Source organism: Cervus elaphus, chromosome 11, assembly GCF_910594005.1.
Source record: "Cervus elaphus chromosome 11, mCerEla1.1, whole genome shotgun sequence".
Lineage (NCBI taxonomy): Eukaryota > Metazoa > Chordata > Mammalia > Artiodactyla > Cervidae > Cervus > Cervus elaphus.
Window position 1 is genome coordinate 87,702,748 of NC_057825.1, and position 25,717 is coordinate 87,728,464.

At 37.4% G+C, this 25,717-nt stretch overlaps 1 protein-coding gene across 1 annotated transcript in view; it reads right to left on the reverse strand.

The window, feature by feature from the left end:
- Positions 1–25,717, reverse strand: part of TTC27 (tetratricopeptide repeat domain 27) — a 162,266-nt gene that overhangs the window by 120,107 nt on the left and 16,442 nt on the right. The window contains exons 5-8 of the mRNA XM_043918283.1: positions 23,987–24,089; positions 9,896–10,060; positions 7,626–7,759; positions 588–700 (exon numbers count right to left, since the gene is read on the reverse strand). Coding sequence (XP_043774218.1) covers positions 588–700; positions 7,626–7,759; positions 9,896–10,060; positions 23,987–24,089 — 515 coding nt within the window. The remainder of the gene's footprint in view (positions 1–587; positions 701–7,625; positions 7,760–9,895; positions 10,061–23,986; positions 24,090–25,717) is intronic.

The window sequence follows — 25,717 nt, forward strand, 5'->3', positions numbered from 1 at the left end:
ACACACACTAAAGTATTTAGGGCTGACAGAATATCATGTCAGAAAATAATTCTCAAAAAAGTCTTTGCAATGCCTTGCCCTTGCAACTTTTGTCCAAATTTGAAATCACTTTAAAACATAAAATGAAAAACTATTTCTACCACACATAAGGTTCTACTGTATTAAAAATTCCATCCTCTGCATGTACATATCCTCAAAGATCAAAATAGTCACCTCTCCTAAATATTTCATTAGGGTTCTATTCAGGCAGCCTTTCCCTTCTCCAGGGGATCTTCCCAACCCAGGGATTGAACCCAGGTCTCCTACTTTGCAGGCAGATTCTTTACCAGCTGAGCCACAAGGGAAGCCCAGCCAAGGCTAACAGGACTTTTCTTTATGAAGAAAAGAGAAGGATAAGTATACCAACTTACAGGAGATTCCTAATCTCTAACCTTTCCTTGGTTGCCCAACTCTTCTCTATCTTCATAACTGTCACAAGATTCCCTATTCATCCAGAACTCTGGGGACCTTCTTGAACAAAGATTTCCCCAACACAAGAGAATCAATATGGAAGAAATTCAAGGTGGCCAAGTATGTCATTAACTTACCAGATTCCAAGGATAACAGCAAGCTCTTCAGCACATAGATCAGGCATCTGAAACTGTTCACAGTCTGCTAACTTTATCTCATTTAGAACGGTATCATCATTGAGCTCAACATTCTGGTGGAATACCAAAGAAAATATTTAAAACAAAAACTAAGTTTGATTTATTCAATAGACTATATGCAACAGACTGCTGGGTGGGATAACATTTTTTTGTTTTAAGATTTTACAGTGTCTATACATGGTCAATAGGCTGTTCTCCTTGTGAAACATATTTGGGGACAATTTACTGTGTAGAAATGGAGGACATGCAATCTACATGCCAGGAATGCACTGACATCATCAATAATAGGGAATAACTGCTATTCCCTGTTTGATTGAACCTATGAGGCAAAAGCTCCTCTACTGATATATCAGGATTCAAAACCAGATCTTTCTAATCGGCTTCTAAATCATAATCTGAAACATCAATTTCCAACTCTGTTTCTCAAGAAGATCTAGAATAGGAGGGGAAAAAAAAAAAAACACAATTGAAAAAGAAAGCCTGAAGAATTAGAGAACTTGGTAGAGTACCTGATTTCAAGAACAACTACAAAGCCAACACATGAAGACAGAAATATATATGAAAGGAAGAGAATAGAGTCCAAAATTTCAGACCCATATTACATGGTCAACTGATGTGCAACAAGGTACCTAGATGATTCAACAAAGCAAAGTTTTTTCAATAAACGATGTTAGAATAACTGTATATCCACTTGGGAAAAAATAATGCTCTGCCCAGATCTCACACCATACACAAGAATTAAATCAAAATGAATCACAGACCTTACTGTAAAATCTGATACTAAAAAACTTCTAAGAAAGAAATCACAGGAGAAAAGACTTGTAACTTTGGCATAGGCAGACAGCCTTTAGTTCGGACACAAAAAAACTTGAACCATCAGATAAAAACTTCTGCTCTTTGAAAACACTGTTAGAAAGTGAAAAGTCAAGCCACAGACTGAAAAAACATACTCACCAAACAAATATCTGGGAAAAGGCTTGTAATCAAAGTATGGAATTACAGCTTAATAAGAAGATAAAAATATGAACAACTTTACAAAAGACCCTTTACAAAAGGTTGGCTAATCAGCACACAAAGAGATCCTCAATAATAGTAGTCCACATGAAAATACTAATTAAAATCAGAATGAACTACTAGTACACATACATAAAATAGATAAAATTTAAAAGACTGACAATCCCAAGTGTTGCCAAGGATCTGGAACAATTCAAGCTTTCATACATTGCTGGTAGCAATGTAAAATGGTACAACCACAGAAAACAGTTTGCTAGTTTCTTATAATAAACATATTTACCATATGAGCTCTCAATTCCACTCCTTTGTAGTTATCTATTAGAAACAAAAACATATGTCCACCCAAAGATATATATATATACACACATATGTGTGTGTGTGTTCATAGCAGTTTTATTTATAATAGCCCAAAACTGGAAACAACCCAAATGTCTGTCAACAGGTAAATAAATTAAAAAGAAAAATTATGCTATATGCATTTAATGAAATTCTAATCAGCAATAAAAAGAAAGTACTGACACATACAGCCACACAGACATATCTCAACTCAAAAACATCATGCTAAGCAAAAGAGGCCAGATAGAAAAGAGGACATACTGTAGGAGTCTAGTCACATAAAATTCTAGAAAAGGTAAACTATCTATAGTCACAGAAAGCAAGTGAATGATTATTTAGGGCCAGAGAAGGTGTGGAATTAACTGCAAAGGGGCAGGATGGAATTTTCGAGGGTAATGAAATGTATCTTGACTGTAATGTTTGGGTGCAAGTATTTTCCAAATCCCATCAAATTATATAATTAAAATTATTCTATGTGTAAGCTATATCTCAATAAAATAGATTTTTTAAAAAATTGATCACCAAAAAATAGTAAAATCACAATAAGAAATCACTACACACAACTCACAAAAATGGCAAAAATTCTTAAACTGATAATACCAAGCACCAGCAAGGATGCAGAGCAACTAATGCTCTCATATACTGAGGGTGGGGATGTGAAATAGTACAACCACTTTGGAAGACAGTTTGATCATTTCTCTAGCTAAAAATACACTTAATACAAGCCATTCTAATCCTTGGAGTTTACCTGTGAAAATTAAAACATACATTCAGATGAAGACTCGCACATGAATGTTCCGAACAGCTTTATTCCTAAGAGCCAAAAACCAGAAACCACTCAGCTGTCTACCAATAGAATGGATAAACACACTGTGGCTTATGCATACAATGAAATAATAAACACTCAGCAATAAACAGGAGCTAATCGTTGGTATTAAAACAAGGATGAATCTCAAAACACTATGCTAAGTGAAAGAAACCAGACACAGAATAGTCATACTATCTGATTCCATTTATTTGAAACTCTATGGAAAAAGACCAGCTCTAATCTGTGATGGAAAGCAGGGAGGGAAAGTGACTGACTGCAAAGAAGTACGGGTGACTTTTCTGCCTAATGGAAATGGTTCTGTATTTTGATTACAGTGTGGTTACGTGGGTCTATCTGTTAAAACTCACCAAACTGGACACTTCAAGTAGGTGCATTTTATTTTATGTAAATTATTCCTCAATAAGCCTCGATTTAATTTTTTCTTCCAATTCAATAAAAGTATCTTAAACTAGGAAGACTAAACTGTAGGCCTAGCTCTATTTATAAGGTTTTGTGAAAAGAATACAACCTTCAACAACTGCTGACAGGAGGAACACAGAACTCTAGGTGGCCAGGCACTGAAAAAGTGCCTCTCCTCTTCCCTGACCTGTAGAACTTCAAAAGGCTGGGCTGGCAGGCGCACAGTGCACCCTGGTGGCCAGCCATTTTCAACATATGCTTTTCATAATTGTTTTTTTTAAAACTACACATTTAATTTTAAATTTTCTAACAGTTACACTTAAAAAAATAAATAAAAGCGATTTAACCTAGTATGTCAAAAATATTATCCCTGTAACATTCATTAATAGAAAATTAGTAATTAGATACTATAAACTCTTTCAGTTTACGAAATCTAGTCCATCTTTTACACTTCAGCACATCCAAGCTTGGACCAAGCAACTTTCAAGTGATTAATAATCGTATGTGGCGACAACACTGGACTGTGCAGCTCTACAGTATCCAAAATTCCCACCTTTTCACATCCTGATAGGGATGTATCAACCTGCTTATTGATACCCAACGTTTGTGGAGTGTCTTTATAGATATAAACTGATCCCTTTAAAAAGTGTGATGTGGGAAAAAACAAACGAGGAAGCTAGAAATACAATAGCCTTCCCAGGTTCTCAATCGGGTTAGACAGTAAAGATGTGACAAGGACCCAAGTTTCCACCTCCCAGCAAGGACTCCTCCCCCTCCCCCACAGAAGACCTGAGACAGGTCAGCCTTAGCAAGAGTATCATTTGTCAGCTACAGATGGGTGATCAAAACAACTTCGATCTTCATTCAAGATTCTCTACGTTCCTATTTAGCACATTTTGAAATTAAAACTGGCCGGCTGCAGCACCTACTTGCCTATATGTTCTATACATCGCAAATTTAAAAGATGGCTCTACTTTAGACTCATGCCAACCTTGTAATATTCTGCTGCTGCTGCTGCTGCTAAGTCGCTTCAGTCATGTCCGACTCTGTGCGACCCCAAAGACGGCAGCCCACCAGGTTCCTCCGTCCCTGGGATTCTCCAGGCAAGAACACTGGAGTGGGTTGCCATTTCCTTCTCCAATGCGTGAAAGTGAAGTCACTTAGTCGTGTCCGACTCTTAGCGACCCCATGGACTGCAGCCTACCAGGCTCCTCCATCCATGAGATTTTCCAGGCAAGAGTACTGGAGTGGGGTGCCATTGCCTTCTCCAGTGTAATACTCTACTGAACCATAAAATTAGCTACAGGGATTTCCCTGGAGGTCCAGTGGTTAAAACTGGTAGTGCACAGGGGTTCAATCTCTGGTCAGGGAACTAAGATCCCACATGCCTTTTGACATGGCCCAAAACAAAACAAAACAAAACCAGCAACAGTCTTTCAGACCTCTTCAAATGATGCTTATGATATTGTTACTGTGTACCCATCACCGATTTGTTTCTTCTTTTGGTGTTGCCCTTTCTATGTAATAAGTGCTATATCTAGATTATCAAGCTAAAACACGAAACTGCACAGGTGTGGACTTTTAGACAGACTTAGTTTTTGCCCATAACCATGTACAATTTTGCAACAGAGGCTAGTCACATGAGACACATATCTGGATTGTCCTGTATTACTGCATTTTCTTGTTCTGAAAATCCTTAACATTACAGCTGACAAAAATGAAAACTGTGATATTTCAGATCAGTTTTATGAAATCTTTTATGCTAAAAATCACATGCAAAAATTGACTCCTTAATTTTGACACCTTTGAGATCTGTACGAAAGGGTGTTGTCTTGAAGCAGTGAGTGAGCACCATCTGGGATATTTAGTTTGACCTATAAACAGCATCCTCATGTTTTTATCTACACCGCCTTACACATGAGACACTGATGGGGAACATACAATTCTGTGGTCTTTATTTCCCTTTGTATTCGTTCTAAGCACCTTAATAAACTGCTGTATTGTGCTTAATGTAAAATAAAAGAAAAAAACTAGCACACAGTACATCTCCAGTCTGTTCAGCATTTAATGTATACTTTTTACCAATGATGCTGATCACGTGTTTGTGTTTCCTGTTCAATGTACAATTTTAACTTATCCTCCCTCCTCACACTGCACACTGATGATTTAACAAGAAAGAACAGAGTCTGTGCCTGTGATTTGCACACTGGGGTTCCTCCTAACTGCTGGCTTAGCAAAGCCTGAAGTCCAGTAGCTACAGGTTATGTAAATTCCCCATTAATAACAGATTAAAAATCTAGGAAGGCCCAAAGGGAAACACTATGCTCCTCACTGACAATAAAATTATTGTATTTCCTCAATTATTAAGATATACATCTTCACACTGTAACATTTCTAATCATGATATATTTTATAATCATTATAAGTGGTATCATAGTGTTCCTTTTTTCCTGAAAAGTTTGGTTATTAAGCAGAATTGGTGTATTTTATAATCTAACAGTACCTTTGACAAAAGGAATTAAGATCTATAACTAATCAAACAAACAAGTCTATCCTCCACCCACAAGTATAAAGCTATTTCGACCTAATCCACACCTACATCACATAATTTATATCTTCCACCTTTAAGTGGTAATTCATGAAGATCACAAGATTATCTGAATGTATTTTATTCAAATATGAAAGATTAAATAAATTTCATATTAAATTATACATTATTTTTATGCATTTCTCATAACAGTCATGATATTCTATTTATAATCATAGGAGATAATTTTCCATACAACTCCACATAAATACATACATACAAATATACATGCGCACATAAATAAACAATGATGGATTACTGAATTAAATTCCTGGATTGCAGAACTAAGTCTCTTTTCACTGATGCTGTGCTTTGGCCTAAACACCAGGTCTATGGTAGCTAAACTAAGACTGAGGGAGGGACTTGGGTTACATCAAGAAGTTGAAGGAGGGGCTTCCCTGGTGGTCCAGCGGTTAGGAATCTGCCTGTCAACGCAGGGGACACAGGTTCGATCCCAGGTCCAGGAAGATCCCACATGCTGAGGTGCAATTAAGCCCATGGGCACAACTACTGAGTCCACACGCCTAAAGCCTGTGCACTGCCAACGAAGAGCAGTCCCCACTTGACACAACTAGAGAAAGCCCATACACAAGTAAGACCCAGAGCAGCCAAAAATAAATCTTCAAAAATAAATGAATAAAAGCCAGTATGCTAAAAAAAAAAAAAAAAAAAAAAGCTGCAGGAGGAGGGTCTGGTATATACAAGGAGGAAAGACAGGATGGAAGCGGATACCACAGCTCCCTGACCACACAGTGGCACAGACACTCCTTCGGCCATGGTTCTCCTACTGCCGGAGAGACAGGCTGTCCCTCCATGTGGTCTCATCCCTGAGTTTCTCCATCTTTCCCTTCTTCCCTTCCTTCTTCTCTTAGAATCCATAGCTGTCCCTGCTCACAAGCCCCCAAAATATCACAAAAACAGAGAACTTGGAGCAAGCCCAGGAAGTATGTAAGATCTCATCAAAGACATTCCTCAGGACACCTTATCGCTGCCACTCTTCTTTCCCATCTCCCTAGCCCCTACTCTTGGCATTCTCTTCAGTACAGTTAGAATTTTAGTGCTCAATGCACCAAGCAAATTTGTTTACAGGCTCTCGAATGAAAAGTGGCAAAACACAGGCTTCAAGGACAGTAACATCAACCAAATTACAAGCAGAAATGTTGGTCTGGGGTCTCTGGGATAAGAAAATATAAATGCTAATGGCCTTCACAGAAGCAGATGGAAAGCCTATTGAGTGGATAAACTGACCAAAAACTATAAATTTAAACTACACGAGAATGTATTACCCAAGTCAGAAACACATACTATGGCAGAAACCAGCCCAATAATAACAGAGTAGCTGAAGACAGATCAGAAAACTTGTAAAAAGGAATTCTGATCATCTGTTTATATATTTAGAAGAAGCCTAAGAAATATCAAGGCTCTTAATACTTGAGAATATCAAATACTTGAGAAGGCAAATATCAATACTTAAGGCAAATACTTAAGGCAAAAAATAGGGCAGCCACTGGAAAAATTAGTTTCTACTCAGTCTGCCTTTTTGATTTTTTTTCAGGGCAGTAATATATAAGTAACTACATTATTAATTCACACTTACCTAAGTCTAGAAGAAAAACAACAATTTATCTCTGAGTATAGAAACAGCTTTAAAATGGGTTCTGTTTTAGATTCTTTTTAACATCCAGCCACCTTGTAAAAGCTCAAGAAAGGTCCAAAAAAGCCTCTTCCCACTCCATCCGGTGTTTCTATGAAACTTCCCTATGGAAACTATTAGACTTGGATGCTAATTTAAACAGCTTATGATCCTACTCACCTTGGTTAAATATTCCTGAGGAGTGGGTGCTGGAGTGAATTCACAATTTGAAAAGACAGTTCCTTCCCTTCGTACATCTAGAATAAGTTGTGCGACATAATTTTCCTGGAACCGTGTCCTTTTTCCTAAAGCACCTGAAAATACATATATTAAATTATACTTAGTAACTTGCCAATCAGAATACCATACAATCATAAACAGTAGTACTTTCAGAGTGCTTTAGAGCTTATGAGGTATTTTCCCCATTTCAAATAAGAGAAACCTGAAGCCCCATGATGACTTTAAAGTGACTTATAAAATTATAAAGCCAGGAAGCTATAGGCCCAGAACTCAAATTTCTGCCACTAGAAATTCCCCATACTTACCTTTGCATTAAACTACATCCCTCCTCAAAAAAGAATGCATTCAACGTCACAGGGAGAAGAAATACTCTCCTCTCCATACAACAGAAGAAAAAGTGTTAAGTTCTGAAGTGTAGTCTCGCTTGCTCAAGATTACACGGTTTTTAGTATCAGAGCCAGAGCTTAAAGCCAGGGTCTGCAGATTCTAAATCCCAGTCTTTCTATTACATTATCTGGCTCCATATAAGGCCAAATATTGTTTTTACTTTGTATCTGAAATAGCTAGCTGCAGAACAGCTTTAAGAGAAGCACAAGCTCTGACATCTATTCTCTGGTGAGAGTCAGATTACAAAGACCCTTGATTACAAAGACCAGTCTAAGAAGTCTGGATTTCATCCTGTGATGAGTCTGGCTCTATGTTGTACAACAACCACTGAAACATGTTATGCTAAAAATAGCTATTGAGATAGTCTAGCACAGCTTACTATTTTATAGTAAGGCAAGCGCTGAATGGAAAAAAATTATAATCTGATTCTCATTTTATATTTGTGAGCACATTTGTATTTTTAAGCTTTTCAATCTTAACTTGAAAAAAAAAATATGAAGAACTAACTAGTAAATACATCAACAGTTAAAGCTGACTATGCTGAGTACCATGACACTAGTTTTATAAATGATCCTCCCCAAAAAGTCTACTAGGATCAAAACATAATTTCTAAAACTAACTTTACAACTTATATTGAAAGTGTTAGTTGCTCAGTTGTGTCTGACTCTTCACAACCCCAGAGACTGTAGCCCGCCAGGTTCCTCTGTCCACGGAATTCTCTAGGCAAGAATACGGGAGTGGGTAGCCATTCTCTAGATCCATTCCAGGGATCTTTCCAACCCAGGAATCAAACCAGGGTCTCTAGCACCACAGGCAGATTTTTTATCATCTGATTCACCAGAAATCCATGTTACATATAATTATATCTCAAATATAAGACTACAACTTACACATGGCCATTGTTCCCAAAGTTATAAGTTGGATATTTAATAATTTTCCTCATACATACAATGTAATAAAAGGTGGCTAATATCCCAGACTAGGCCACTAAGTTATATTTCCCTCATAATACATCTTAAAGATTTTACTGACAGGACTACCTCAATGAGCATAGCGTTTAGGGACTAAAAATGGGCCTCGAAGATCATCTAGACCCAACCTAGAGAAGACAAAGAGGTTCAATCATTTCAACATTCACATAGCCCAGGTTCAACAGGTGTAAACTGTGTGACCAACTGCTGATGTTTAACTTTCATGAATGTTTTCAATATAGAATGTCAGTATTTTTAGGCTAGGGACAAGGAGATACATTAAAAGAAAACAATGTTTCTTGTTTGGTACTCAGAAGAAACACAGATTTTAGGGAAAATTCTGTAATTTATTTGTTCATCCAACAAGTGTTTATTGAGTGCCTACTATATGCCAGGCAGTATTCTAATACAGTGAAGAAGCATCTAAACAAAACAGTTAAAAAACTGTTCTTAAGGAATACAAGAAAGGCAAGATAGAAGCTACAGGTGGGTATTTACAGAAAAGGGCAATGTAAGAAGCCAAACTAAACTTGAGAATCTGGAGGGGTCTTGGGAAGCCCACAGTCACAACTACATGGGCGAAGTTCATTTGTGTACTGTCTAGCTATCGTATAGTACCAATATGTCTAACCAGATTAGAAAATAAGTGAGCATTTGCAGGAATAAAGAAAATACAGTTTCAATTTTGTTCTAAAACTATTAACTATTTAAATAAAATCTTAAAAACATGTTTTTGTAAAGCAACCAAGAGGACACAGATAATCAAATACCACCATAAAATACAGCCAAACCATCAATGTATATACTAGTTTTATTATAAATCAATTATCCACAAAAGGTTAAAAATCTTACCTGTCAAATCAATTTGTAATCTGCAGATGTCTTTAGCAATACTGAATTGATCTTTTGCTTTTTTATATTCATAATAATATAAAAATATATATGCACATTCCAGATGGAATTGAACAGCCAAACATCGACCTGAATCATCTACAAACAGATCCTCTAGCTTCATCACTGTTAGACAAAAGATGAGACATTGAAAAGTAGTCAATATCTTGTAATAACCTGTGACAGAAAATAATTTCAAAAATGATTTATGTGTATTTGTAAAATGAAATCCCCTTGCTGGGAACTTGAAACATTTTAAGTCAACTATACTTCAATAATATATATATATATATTTTTTAAAAGTATGAGAATAAAAATATATTAGTAAGCAAAACATTTAGGCCATAATATGTGAAATACATATATTACATAGTTCCTACTCTTAAAAGAATTTCAAGTCTGGAAAATGAGGAACACATACAGTAACAGTTCATAGCAAGCACTGTCTGAGCACTTATATGTTCCAAGCTAGAAGCTAAGGACATTACATACATTATCTCCTTTACTCCACAATCCTAAGAGATATCATTCATGACCCTGCTCTTTCTTATTTAGAGTGTTTGTCTTAATCATGCTGCCCAAAATACAGCAATACGAGGTGATGATACAACATACCAAGTCAATCTTCAAAGAGTTAAACAACACGAAAATCTAATGAAGGGGAGATCAATATACAGTTTTCCACATAAAGAATGTAGAATTTCTCCCTTAAAAGGAGAAACATGTATATCTGGATATATCTGAGACAATGAATATCAAGCAGAAAATGAGTAGATATTGGCTTAGGAGTCATATTGTATTTTTCCGAACACCTCAGATGAAAAGATGGGAGAATAGCAGCCTAATAACATGGTACCTCTAAAAAGGTGACTTTCAAAATAAAATACATATATAATAAAGGGGCTACTGACATACACCAAGGGGGTGTCTAACAGGTCACCTCGTCCATCCCTCTACAATGTCCCTGACAAACTGTCCCTCACAATGTCTCCAGTAACAGGATCAGCATCTCACAAAGCAATTCATATGAATGGAAGGATGGTGGATGATAGAAGATACACTTACAATGTCCAAAAACTGAGAATCCGTTTTCTACTATTCAAGTGATATCGACTGACACCTACTCTGCTCGACACTAGATATTTACATGTTGTGCTAATTCACACAATGATGTCTTTAGGGCTGACATCAACCTCATTTAACTCATGAGAAAACTGAGCTTAGTCAGCTTACTGACTAGTCACTTCAGCTGAGAAGTGGCAAAGCCAAAATCTGAATCCAAACTTGTTGGGAAGAAGGGAAGAGGGAGCCGGCACAGGAACGACCAAGGTGTAGAGGTGATGTTGCAAAATGTAATCTATATGTTTTCTCACCAAGTAATCTGACAGAAACCTATAGGTGAGAAACAGACACCCTTCATCTTATCATGAAGTGAAAATAAAATGAGTCTGGAAAAAACTGTTTTTTATATACTGCCAGTCCTTTAAAGAGATTCTTAACTCAAAGAAACTAAATCAAGATGTACATGTCTTGCTACTTTAAAAGGCAGACAGGCATCCAAACACGAACTTCTCACTGTGAAAATCCTTCAGGAGATTCCTCCACGCAAACCAAACTCAAGAAAACCTGGATCTGGGCTCTCCTGGGGGCTCAATGGTAAAGAATCCACCTGTTTATGCAGGAGATGCAGGTTCGATCTCTGATCCAGGACGATCCCACATGCTGTGGAGCAACTAAGCCCTTGCTCCACACCTACTGAGCCTGTGCTCTGAGGCCCAGCAGCTGCAACCCCTGAGCCCGCATGCCCACAGCTACTGAAGCCCGCGTGCCCCAGAGCCTGACTCCACAGCAAGAGAAGCCAGCACAGTGAGAGGTCTGCACGCCAAAACCAGAGCGCAGGCTCCACGTGCCAGCGACGAACAAGAAAAAGCCAGCACAGCAACGAAAACCCAGCAGAGCCAACTAAATAAATAAACAAACTCTTCTAAAAAGAGGCAGGTGGAGGTGCAGGGAGAATAGGGCAGAAGGAAACAGAGACAGACGGGAAACTTCTCTGAACAGACCTTGTTACAGAGTTTTGACTCTGGAATCATGTAATTATTTTACATATCCAAAAATAAATCAGAAATAAAAAAGCAATCCCTAAAAACTGGAAACAAATGGAAAAACTAAAACTCTATATATAACAAGTTGGTGACAAGAGAAAGAGTAATTGCAAATGACTTAGAGCACAGTATACATCCCTAATGTAATATACTGAAGGGACAAAGAGAGTTGCAAAGACATCTTGAGCCTTATTCAGTAGTCTTACTGTTAGTTGGTATGCTGACGTTGCTCTGAAACTTTTTATACATGCAACAAAGCAAGTCATTACATTTATATTGGTTGGCACAAGATTTTCAGTTTAAGAAAAGAAGGACACACATATGAAATCAAAGATATTGACACAATGCAAGGTTAAATTTTTTAAATCACATCATTTCTTTGCTAGTATCATACTGCTGAAATTACCCTAGTTTTTAATTAACTTTTATACCTGAAAGTCCCCATCATTCTCTTTCTCTTTAAAAACTGTCTTGACTATTCTTACACACTTTTTCTTCCAGAATCAATTTGCAGGTTCTCTCTTCAAAATGCTTGTAACTGCACTAATTGTAATTTCACAACTGTTCATCCTACTCAAGACAACAGTATGCCTTTAACATTTTTTTTAGTAAAGTTGTACAACTGACTTCATTTTCGTTTTGAACATTTTAAGAAATTCCTGGGTTAAATCTTTTTTTACCTTTTCTGTGAAATATAATTGACATATAACATGCCATTAGTTTCAGGTGTACAACATAATGATTCAATACACATATATACTGCAAAATGATCACCACAGTAGGCCTAGTTAACATCCATCACCACATATAGTTACAATTTTTTTTTCTGGTGATGAGAACTTTTAAGATCCACTCTCTCAGCAACTCTCAAATATACAATACAGAATTATTCGTTATAGTCACTATGCTGTATATGTAAGGTGAAATTTTTCAACAGTTTTACTGAGACGATTCATACACATACAGTCCACCAATCTGAAGTGTGCGATTCAATGGCTTTTCGTATATTCCAAGAAATGTGCAACCACCACCATAGTAATTCTGAAACATTTTTATCACCTCAAAAATAAATTCTGAACCCTTTAGCTATCACTCTCTTCCCCTCATCCCTCCTATAGCCCTAAAACCACTAATCTACTTTCTGATTCTAACTTTACCAATCCTGCACATTTCATATAAAGGAAATTATTTATCATGTGGTCTTCCATATCTGGTCTCTATAATTTAATATGATGTTTTCAAGGTTCACTTGTGCTGAAGTATGTATCACACTTCATTTGTTTATGACTAAAAAATAGTATAATAGAAATCACTGTATGAATAGACAGTATTTTGTTTACCCATGTATCAGTTGATGGACATGTCTATCTTTGAGCTATTATGAATAATGCTGTTATAAACATTCATATACAAAGTTCTGGGTGGACCTATGTTTTCATTTCTCTTGGGTATATACATCTAGGAACTGCTGGATTATATGGTGATTCTATACTTAACTGTTTAAGAAACTGCCAAACTGTATTCCAAAATGGTTACACCATGTTATATTTCCACCAGCAGTGTTTCAACTTTTCCACATCCTCAACAATATGATTATCTCAGGTTTTTTTAATTACAGCCATCCATGTGGGTGTAAATTGATATCTTATTGTAGTTTTGATTCTCATCATCCTGATGACTGATACCAAATGTTTTTTCATGTACTTATTGGTCATTAGAATGTCTTCTCTAGATAAATATCTATTTATATCCTTTGCACATTTTTTAATTGGGTCATTTGTCTTTTATACTACTGAGTTGTCAGAGTTCTTTATATATTCTAGATACAAGTTCCTTATCAGATATATGATTTGCAAATATTTTCTCCCACTCTATGGCCTGTCTTTTCACTTTCTTGATAGTGTCCTTTGAAACACAAAAGTTTTTAAAATTTTCTGAACAGACCTTGTTACAGGTTCATAACCTTGTTATGAGGTCCAACTTTCCTATTTTTTTGTTGATGTTGCTCATGCTTTTGGTGTCATAGCTAAGAATCTACTGCCAAATCTGAAGTCACAAAGATTTACCCCTATATTTTCTCCTAAGAGTCTTAGAGTTTTAGCTCTTACACTAGGACTCTCATCCATTTTTATTTAACTTTTCTATATAGTGTAAGATAAGGGTCCAATTTCATTGTTTTGCATATGGTTACCCAGCTGTCCCAGCACATTTGCTGAAAAGACTGTCCTTTTCACATTGAAATATTTTATATGTAAAGCAAATAATTATGTTAACATTGTTATGAACAAGATTTTCAATTTAGGAAAAAGATACAAATATCAATATAAACACTTTGTACAGTTAAATTTTAATTGGAGCTCTTTGGTCAGGGTTAGGGACTTGACAGGGATTCAACCAATGTGTTTGCTAAGAAAGGTCTCAAAAAAGGGCCTCAGCTGGGTGCTTGCCTAAGTCTGAAACATGCGTTATGCGTTTCCAAGAGCAGGCCTGGTGACTTGACCAAAGGCTCAGCCAGCATGTTTGCAAAGTCCACAGGTCACCCTGAGGGGTTGTTCGGATCAGTCAGAGGCTAGAGTAGTGTTTGTGGGGGCTGGGGTCTCAACTCGTGTGCTAAAACGGGCCAGGGACTCAACCAACATTCAAAAGAGCCAGGTCAAGGATTAAGCTGTGGGCTCCCCAAGGTCAGGGCCAAGGGAGCAGGCTGAACATAGAGACACGGCTGGGAGACTGGCTGTACAGGAAGACTGCACAAACACTTATACTGAGGTTAACGGGAGCGCCCGGCTTTTCACTGTCAAAGAAAGGAGTTAGAAACCTGGAAGAGAGAAGACTAAAATAAATTCTGTGGTATTGGACTGGAATTGGAGATGATGCAGTTCATGCTTTTTAATACATAGATAAATACAGAAATAGACACAGATGTACATGTATACTTACATATACACATACACATACTTTCCAGCTATGGCTGCTAAAAGACTTTAAAAGGAACCAGAGCTCCTTGGAGAAATTACTGATTCCAGGGCCAGAGCAAAGTAATACAAAAAGGCTAATGCATCTTCTTATGTCAGAAAACAAAGAAGCTCTCAAAGATATGTTGAAAGGGCATAGAAGCCAATTTGAACAAGCTTCAACTGGCCAAATGTGGGATATTTTGACCGCCAAATTGTAATCCATTGAATGAATTTGGAATCTGTGAGTGCACACTAATGTCAATATATAAATGCATAAATTCAAAGTTTACTGAGGAATAGGAGACTTATATGGTATCTAAGTACATCACCATACAACAGCAATTAATTATAAAGAGTAATAACCAAAAACTGGAAGCAATCAAATTTTTATCAACAGACGAGAGAACAAATTATGGTATTTCCATATAATGGTACACTACTTAGCAATTAAAAAGAATGAACTATTGCTATAAGTGACAATATGGATGAATCAAAATAATTCTGCTGAGTCAAAGAAGCCCGGCTAAACACACACACACACACAAAAAGTGTGAGACTATATGAAACCACTTCTATAAAATTCAAGGAAATGCAAACTAATATGTAGAACAGAAAGCAGATCAGTGGTGGCCTGAGAGGCTGAAGGAGAGATCAGGAAGGGTGTAAGAGGATGGGATTCCCAAAAAGCACAAGGAAGTTTTGGGGAACAAAGTATATGTTCATTAGCTCAATTTTGATGATGGTTTCACAGGTGTAAATACACGTCCAAACTTTAGAAACTGACATTTTAAGTATGTCAGGTGTACTGTATATCAATTATATCTCAATAAAGCTGTTTCAAAAACAAAAAATGTAAAGAGAAAATGGGTAACTCTAATGAAGAAGACTGACAAATACCATCTTAATCAAGTAACCAAAGTTAGGGTCACCAGTAATGAGACCAACTGAAATCGTGTGCCACCTGGTAGAATGCAATGAGAATAACAGCACAATTCTTGTGATGGACCTGTATTGAAAGACACTAAAGAGGTACGACAACTAAATCTAACACTAGGTTCTAAACTGGATCATGTTGCTATAAAGGATGCTTTGGGCACAACTGGCCAATCTTGAACAGCAGTAATTAGATATTAGTATTTAATCAATGTTAATTTCCTAATATTGGTGGCTGTATTGTGATTGAACAGGAAAATGCCTTTGTAGGAAAACCACCCTAAAATGTGCAGAAGTGATGGGGCATCAATTCAACGACTTTTTTTTTTGTGTGTGTGTGTGTCAACGACTTATTTTAAATGGTTTCAGAGAAAAAAAGTTCTTTGTACTAGCAACTTTTCTAGAGATTTATGTTTCAAAAAAAATTTAAGTTCAAAATATTAGCAATTAAAGAAAAAAATTAAGAATATATCTTGCCTTTCCTACACAGACTAAATTTTAGGGTTCTCACATAACCCTGGTTGATGAGTTCTTCTTTATGAAAGAATCCTGGGGGAATAAAAAAGAATGACCGAATTATAAAATCACTAGGTTAGTACTTACAAATGAACAGACAAATGGCACTTTCAGAGCCAAATGCAGAGTTACCTAAGTAAAAATGCCAACCGAGTGGAAACCTCATAGGATCCTTGATAGCTGGATGGAGGGTGCCCATCATAAGCCGTGAAGACCAGCGAGGCACACAACCATAGGGAAGTGCCAGCCTACACCACCTCATTTCCTCAAAAAAAAATTTTTAAAATCCTCTTCTCCCTGACCTCCATACTTCCCAGCTTGTCTCCAGCTGTCACCCCCTCTGACTTTCCATCCTCCTCCTGCCTCGCACCCCTTTCCAACTTCCCTTCTTCATCCTACAATTCTAATCAGTGTCTACTGAATTATTTCTCATGCTTAGAATCGGGCTAGATCCTACAGCAAAGTTAAGCCCTGTGCTCCCCTAAAAAGAAGATGGAAGAAGTACTAGGAAGAGAAGACACATAATCATTATTCAATATAGAGTAAACTTGATTTGAAACTGGGTGGTACTGGCCATAAATACCATAGAGGGAAAAATCCATAAGGCTGGGATAGTTGAACAAACCTTGTCAGAAGGGTTAGGCCTTGAAAGATGGGTAGAATTTGGCTATAACTCCACCTCTAGATTGTAAGGGTCACAAAAGAAGGGTCCATATGTGTCTTGTTCACTGCTGTTTAAGCCTAGCACTTGTCATAGTTGGTGCTCAATAAATACGCTGCTGCTGCTGCTAAGTCACTTCGGTCATGTCCGACTCTGTGCGACCCCATAGACGGCAGCCCACCAGGCTTCCCCGTCCCTGGGATTCTCCAGGCAAGAACACTGGAGTGGGTTGCCATTTCCTTCTCCAATGCATGAAAGTGAAAAGTGAAAGTGAAGTCGCTCAGTCATGTCCAGTTCTTAGCGACCCCATGGTCTGCAGCCCACCAGGCTCCTCCGTCCATGGGATTTTCCAGGCCAGAGTACTGGAGTGGGGTGCCATTGCCTTCTCTGCAATAAATACCCTAAGAGTGAACAAATATTTAGAAATTCTCTGATGGCTGTCATCAACAAGACAGAATTCCAATTTCCTATTCGCCTAGCTCCTATCAACCTGTTACAACATCACCTGACACATAACTCCTAACACTGTCCAGCCATTCCAAACTATTGGAAATCCCAATACACAAAGATGTCTCAAGTCTCTGTGCTTCTCTTTGCACATATTACACGCCCTTTCCAACTACCTAATGAATTGTTTCTCATTCTTCAAGAATCAGTTCAAGTATTAGCCACTTTGCAAAGCCTTCTCTGGTCTCAAGTTTAGACTAATCATATCCTTTCTTTCACTCCTTCCTCTTTTTTTCTAACTGAAATATAGTTGATGTACAATATTATGTCAGCTTCAAGTGTACTACATAGTGATTTGACATTTGTATAACATTTGTATACATCATGAATGATCACCACGCTAGCCTAATAACCATCTGTCCCCATACAAAATTATTACAATATTGTTGACCACACTCCTTATGCTGCATTAAGCCTCCATGGCTTATTTATTTTATAACTGGAGGTTTGCCCCTCTTAATCCCCTTTATCTATATTGCCCCTCCCACCTTCCTTTCCTCTGGAAATCACCTATTTGTTTTCTGTATCTATGAGTTGGTTTTCACTGTTCTGTTTTGTTTTTTAGATTCCATATGTAAGTGAGATCACACAATTTTTGCCTTTCTCTGATTTATTTCACTTAGCATGATGCCCTAAAGGCCCATCCACATCGTCACGAATAGCAAGGCTTCATTTTTTTTAAAATGGCTGTCATTCCCTTCTTTTTGTGCCCTTTTCTTCTTCTTGAATTTTAGCCTCAATCCCACTGAGTTCACTGATACCCCCAGCAACTACCAGTGACCAGATCACAGTGAGAAATTAAAAATTTTTTTAAATTAAGTATCAAATTACACAGGAAATACAAAGTCAAAAATAAAACTGAGAATAATTAGATTTTCCTAATTTAAAAAAATGACCTGATGAAATTGGTATGTAAAAATAATCATCCAGGGACTTCCCCGATGTCCAGTGGCTGAGACTTACACATTCCTAACGTAGGGGGCCTGTGGTTCAATCCCTGGTCAGGGAACTAGATCCTATATGCCGCAACTAAGACCTGGTGCAGCCAAATAACAGGTAAACAAAACAAACAAACAAAAAATAACAACAATCCAGTACTGCTCTATAAGGAGAAGAAAGGAAGGCCAAGAAAGAACCTATAAGTCAGGTGCAATCCTTAGACTCGAAGTGATAGTGGTAAAACCCTTCAGGAACCACAAGACTGACCACATAGAAGGAAGGATAGACCTACTCTGAAATTCTGTTGCTCAACACCAGTGCTATCCAATAAAACTTTCTGTGATGATATTAAATACAGCTGCACTGTCCAAAATGGTAACCATTTACCATCAAGGTGGCTTCTGAGCCCTTGAAATGGGGCTAGTGAAACTGAGACACTGAATTCTTTACTTCTTTTAATTAGCCACATTAGTGGCTAGTGGCTACTACACCAGACAGCACAGCTCCAGAGAGCAGTTATGGGCAACAGAACAGCATTTTTTTTAATTTACTAAAAGGAAGCACTCTGTAGCAATTATGGATCCCAACAAGAAAGCCCAAAGAAAGAGGAAATAACTTTTTTTGGTCACAATCTTTCAACAGATCCCAGCATTAAAAAGCTGGCCTATAAAGAATCACATTATTTTACACCTGGAAAAGACTCACAGACCATCTTTATGCAGAAAGAAACTCTTGGTTTGGAAATCAGACAAGCTCCCTGAAGTCACACAGGGTGTGAGTGACAGAAGAGAAACTGAAAGTCAGATCTTAAAACTCTAGGTTCTGTTAATTATCTTGATTCTGATAATTTCACAAGTATATATGTATATAAAATACCACCATTCTACACTTTAAATATGAGTCTTACTGTAGGTTAACTACACTCCAGAAACACTGCTAAAACAGGGCGGCAAACAAACCCACCACCACACCTTGCTATGTCAAGTCTTCAGTTCTATCTCAGAGCTGTTGCAAGGAATAAGCTAGTTAATATATTTAAAGACCTAGAACAGTGCTTAGTATGGAGTATGGACTACTGAAATGTGAGCTGCATTATGATTATTAAATATTAGAATTCTGCCCTACTGACCAGTTTGGAGAAAAGTAATGGAGAGAAGAGTAAGCAGGATTTGGAGTCAGAAACTCCAGGTCACAGTTCTGGTTCTTGGACAACCTCTTCGAGTTTCAATTCTCTGGAAAATGAGTTAGCTGGATAAGATAATCTCTAATGGGTCTTTCCAAACTACAGATTTCAGACACTGACTAGGGTAAGAGCTGTAGGAATGGAAAAGAAGGATGGATATGGAACCCTGAGGCAAGAACTGATAAGATTCAAGAACTGGCTAGATACACAGAATGATGAAAAACAGTCAACCATGAACACAAAGTTTTGAGATTTGGATAACTCAAGCTTAAACAAAAAGATGAAATAAATAAATAAATAAAGCATGTTGATTCAAGAGACATATAATTATCATTTTAATAAATCTTTAGGTGCTCCATGGTAATGAATAATCATAATCTTCTGGGTCAAAATGTCAAACCACTATATTTAAAATGCATGCTAAAACCAAAATCTCTTCTCATCAGATTATTTTAATGCTATGTTAAAAATGAAATCCCTATGGATTCATGGATAATCAGATACTTGTGATTAGACTATTAGTATATTTAATGACATTCATTCCAAAGTACCAAAAAAAATTTTTTTAATTTATGCACACATCAGTCACCAATAAACTAATCTCTTGAACAACTCTTTGGATGTGGAGACAATATAAGCCTAGAGTCACAGAGCTGCCAGGAGATGTTACAGTGGAATCTCAGACAAAATATTTTAGCCTGTTTTCTTTGAACAGTGACTTCCTGATAAGCTCATCTTCAAACACCTAAACCTCAACATTATATCTCATGTGCTATATGGAACACGTTTTCAGTATCAGATGCCTCAATAAATGATTGTGTGCCCTTAAGCAGTTCTTCAGAGAATCATGGTTTCCTTAGTATGAGATCCAAAAGAGGACCTCAGAGTGTGCTGAGGAGCAGACTTTTCAAGATTCTAACTCACTCCTTTTATAGATATGATCAGTCCAGCAAAGTTACGCTGACACTCTGATGGGCTCTATTCCACTACACTGTACTGATGTAACGTTCCTGGACAAAAATATAAAGATCACACTTGCTTATATGTCACAGATTGAAAAAAAAAAAATCTTGCCAACTTTTTGATGATTGTTCAAGGACAACATTTCAAATATAATATTCTTCTCTGGATATCAAACAATATTTCAGTTATAACTGAATGCTTGGTCAACATTTGGGTTAAATCCCAGAACATTTTTTAAAATAAAATTGTTTATGAAAATGTTGCAGTTTAAGACCATGTGCAGACTTACTTAGACATAGCCAAAATGGACCAATTTATGACTAGATAAAATGAAAAATGTCACTGATTAGCCTAGAACAGCAACACAAAAAAATTCTTAGTTGTAAGGCAAAGCAAATGATATGCTGAAATATACTGCAGAAAAGAACTGAGACCACTTGGGGAATGAGTCACTTAGAGTCATATTTTCCAGATATCTTAGTTAACCCTTTCTGTTTAGAGAACTACCTCTTAGAATTCTCTCTACAACACATCATATGGTTCTTACCTTTTAATATGGTATAATAAGAAGGTTACTTAGAGTCATATTTTCCAGATATCTTAGTTAACCCTTTCTGTTTAGAGAACTACCTCTTAGAATTCTCTCTACAACACATCATATGGTTCTTACCTTTTAATATGGTATAATAAGAAGGTATTTTTTTTCTTAATAATTAAAGGTCATCATTAAGAACATTACTTACTGAGATGTGGTTAAGGTATAGACATAAATGTAGATTTACATAATATGGGATAAAGGGAAGAGATGTGGCTTTCCCTCTGGCAACTGCATCAAACTTGATTTCCTTTACAATAAGAGAAAGAAATAAAACTCCCAGTGACACCTTGTGTTTTTGTTCATTTACCAGTACTTCATAAAGTATAATGAAGCATATGAAATTGTTTAATATGCTACACAGTATAATGTAATTACCTTTTTACAAAATTAAATAGTGGGCTGAATCCTGACGCCATCTTCTTTCAAATGCTTTCACTATCCTCTGGAAAAATCAACTTTTTTCCCCATTAGAATCAGTAATGTACAACTCGTCCCTGGCTTTCAAAACTTTATCCGATTTCGTGCACTAGAAGTTTATCCCCACTTCTCTTTCTCCCTTGCACTTTGTTTATGGACTGTATCTCACTTCATTTTAAAAATACGAAATGACATGAATGGGGGGAAGACTTAGTCTACACAGTTTTCATTTTGCTAAAAATAGTAAGAGGACAATGATGCCAGTAAATTGAGCATCAGGTCTTAATTTTCTCCAATCCAACTTCATATTTCACTTGAAAGAGAACTCTGCGCCTAGGCAACACTATTATGAGAAGATTCAAGATCCCATATGGTATCTGGGTAAGATTAATTTTCTCGTAACTTCTACAATATTTCACTTTTTGAAAAACTGTCATACAGAAGTTAACTCAGATAAAAACTGCTATCGAGATGGAGGACAAATGGAGTTCTACAATGTCTCCTCTGAAAAGTGAATGTAGAAAAGGCTCAACAGGACTTCCCTAGTGGTCCAATGCAGGGGATACAGGTTCAATCCCTGGTTCTGGAGGATTCCACATGCCTTGGGACAACTAAGCCCATGCACCACAACAGAAGTCACTGCAATGAGAAGCCTCCACAACACAACTAGAGAGTAACCCCTGCTTTCATAGTAACAAAGACTCAGTGCAGCCAAAAATAAATTTTAAAAAATTTAAAAAGTAAAGGCTCAATAAATGCTAGCTATCACTATTCAAAATATGCACATTCAAAAATATGCACTAAATATTTATTATTTTCCAGGCATTCTGCTAAGCAGAAACAAGAAAAAATCAGCCCACAAGAACTCACAATCTAGAGAGTTGCTTACAGTCTTGAAAATACAGATGATTCTGTAGCCTAAATTTGCTCATAAAAATCTCTTATAATCCAAATGCATTAAACCATAGACTTTTACAGGAAAAAGAAATACTGTTTTGCAGTTGTTACTTCACTGCATCACTGTACACTTAGTGAAATATCACTGTATAGAAAGGTAAACTCCTTACATTTAATAAAACAATCTGTTACCACATGTTAGGTTTAAATCTCATAGCAAAACAAATATTGTTTTCTATATACAAAGTTCAAGCTCAGAATACATTTCTTTTTACATATACAAGTCAGATTTAATATGCCCTTGGTTGTTCCACAGTCTTACATAACCTAAAATCCTAAACAAATAGAGACTAAGTCCAAGATTTCCTCCTATTTTCAAAATGTTTCCTGAGGACTTTCCTGGTGGCTCAGCAAAGAATCCACCTACCAGTGCAGGAGACGCAGGTTCGATCCCCGATTTGGGAAGATCCCACATGCCGAGGAACAACTAAGCCCGGTGCCGCAACTCCCGAGGCTGTGCCCTAGAGCCCGTCAGCCGCAACTCCTGAAGCCCACAGCCCTAGAGCCTGTGCTCCACGACGAGAGAAGTCACCGCACTGAGAAGCCCGTGCACAGCTACAGAGCAGCCCCCGCTCGCCGCAACTACAAGTCCAAGCAGCAACGGAGACCCTGCAGAGCCATAAACAAATAATGCCTCCCTAAAAAGCCTCAGGGTTACTTGCAACAAAGGCATTCACAGGGGCGTGTGGTTTGTAAGTATTTGGTAAATTTTACATTTCTATTCTAGGCGCATTTCCATATGTACATTATATATTCCAATAAAAATAATGAAAAAACTACAAAAATGTCTCTCTACCCACTGTCATCCTCACTAATTTTCTACCAAATATAATTAATTAAAAAAATGAATTATTTCTTCATGTACTCAGAAGGATATAGGATAAATAATTTCCTGTTCTGCATGTAGTTTGGCACAATTTACTCCAGTTCAAATTAGTTAAGGATTATTTTCTTAATAAAGGGAGTTTACATTTGTTTCTAACAAGATTTCTTACGTTAAGAAACCAAGAAAATATGTAAACACCTTTAGGCAATTTGTAATAAAATCAAGGTGAACTACACAGAATAAGTCACTTGTTTAAGTCTGTATTAATAATATAAATAACACTGATTGACTTTTTAAAAATTCAAAGACAAAAAAGAAATCCTATAATCGGACATCCTAATTATTTGTGATAGTCCAAATCCAGAAGGAGTGGAAAAGCAACCTCAGACAAAAAGTTACCATATGCTGTCAAGCAATAAATGAAAAAGGAAAGTCTTGGGCAAGAAAACAGAACAGAGCTACATGCTCAAAGCAGACAAAATCTGCAGCATACCTTGATCGATGCAGTCTTCAGCAAGAGCAAAAAGCTGAGGTGAGCGCTCCTCAAGCAACTGCTGGTGAATATTCACACATCTCAATGTCCACCATGGCAAGCTCTACAAAAAGGAAATACCAACGTAAGCTGAAATAAAAGGACCCTTTGGGAAAAAGTTTTACATTAACTCAAATCAACTTCTAGAATTTTTTTACATTTGTGAGATTAAATTCACTCTTCAATAAGCTTACCCACCCACGGCTACGTCTTCAGTAATAACATCAAATCCACTGCCATATCTTCCACGAGAACATCTCTCCTCCATTCACTCAAAGCCAGCTGGGCTTCCCGACGTCATTGTCAACTTCCCATTTCCTCCTTTAAAATGCCTACTGTCATCGCCCGGCTCTGCTACAGCACTCTACCAGCACCATGATCCAACACCCACATCCTGGGAGGCCGCCCACTAGAACCTCCTGTAGGTGATTCTCCCCCTTGTCTAACTTCCAGCACGTTTCCCACCTCCCTTTGCAAACACACCCCACCATACTCGTGTATGTCATCCTAGCTTTCAGTGTTGTCAGCCAGCTGGCCAACAAGAGGAGGAACCATGTTTCACTCATCCCTGTATCCTCTTTGAAGCAATTCATGCTGTGCACGCTACAAGGTAAGAAATAGCCTGGGTTCAGATTATTCCCCAAACTGGGAAGACCTCTGCCACACCCTCTTCCACGAAACCTCTTCTCCCAGAGAAGAGACCAGGGCACACACTGGTCTCTCACTTCCCTGAACTTCCACACTGCCTAGAAGTTAGCACCACACTGGAGAGCTCGTGTTTGTCAAGTGTGTAAGTACCTGGTCCTTGTAGTTTGGAGGGTGGAGACCACGTTTTATACATTGTCTTGACTAATGCACAGGCTCAAAGTTCAGTAACCTTTTCTCAGTCCTCTGGTGCTCAGTCTTACTTTTCAACACATCCTGATTAAACAACAAGCCCATACAGAAGCATACACAGTGAAGATGAAAGTCTCTCTTCTGCTGCCTCAGCACCATCCTCCTTCCCCAGAAAAATCCATGACAAAGGTTTATATTCCTCTAGGCTCTTCCTCTATATATAAATGTCTGTGTGCAAGTAAGTAGTATTAACTATTTTTAACAGGCTCATTAAATTACCAAGTATGACCATGCATTAAATCATCTAAATTAGTTATAACTATGTTACTTTGAATTATACTGCCCAAAGGTATGAAAAATTTTCTTTTTTTTATAGCAATACCTGCTGCTGCTGCTAAGTCGCTTCAGTCATGTCTGACTCTGTGCGACCTCATAGACGTCAGCCCACCAGGCTCCCCCGTCCCCGGGATTCTCCAGGCAAGAACACTGGTGTAGGTTGCCATTTCCTTCTCCAATGCATGAAAGTGAAAAGTGAAAGGGAAGTCGCTCAGTCGTGTCCGACTCCTAGTGACCCCATGGACTGCAGCCTACAAGACTCCAATGTCCATGGGATTTTCCAGGCCAGACTACTGGAGTGGGTTGGCACTGCCTTCTCCATAGTAATACCTACTAACTGGAAATCATGCTTAATTACCAAAAGCATTTTCTGTTACTTGAATTTCATTTCTTCATTTGATCAAGGGGTAAAACTGCCTGTTTACCTCCTAAACTGCTACACACAACTGTTGCAACAATGATAAAATCACAAATGAATTTTGACTCTATGACAAAATCTTTTCTAGTTACTAATGCTAT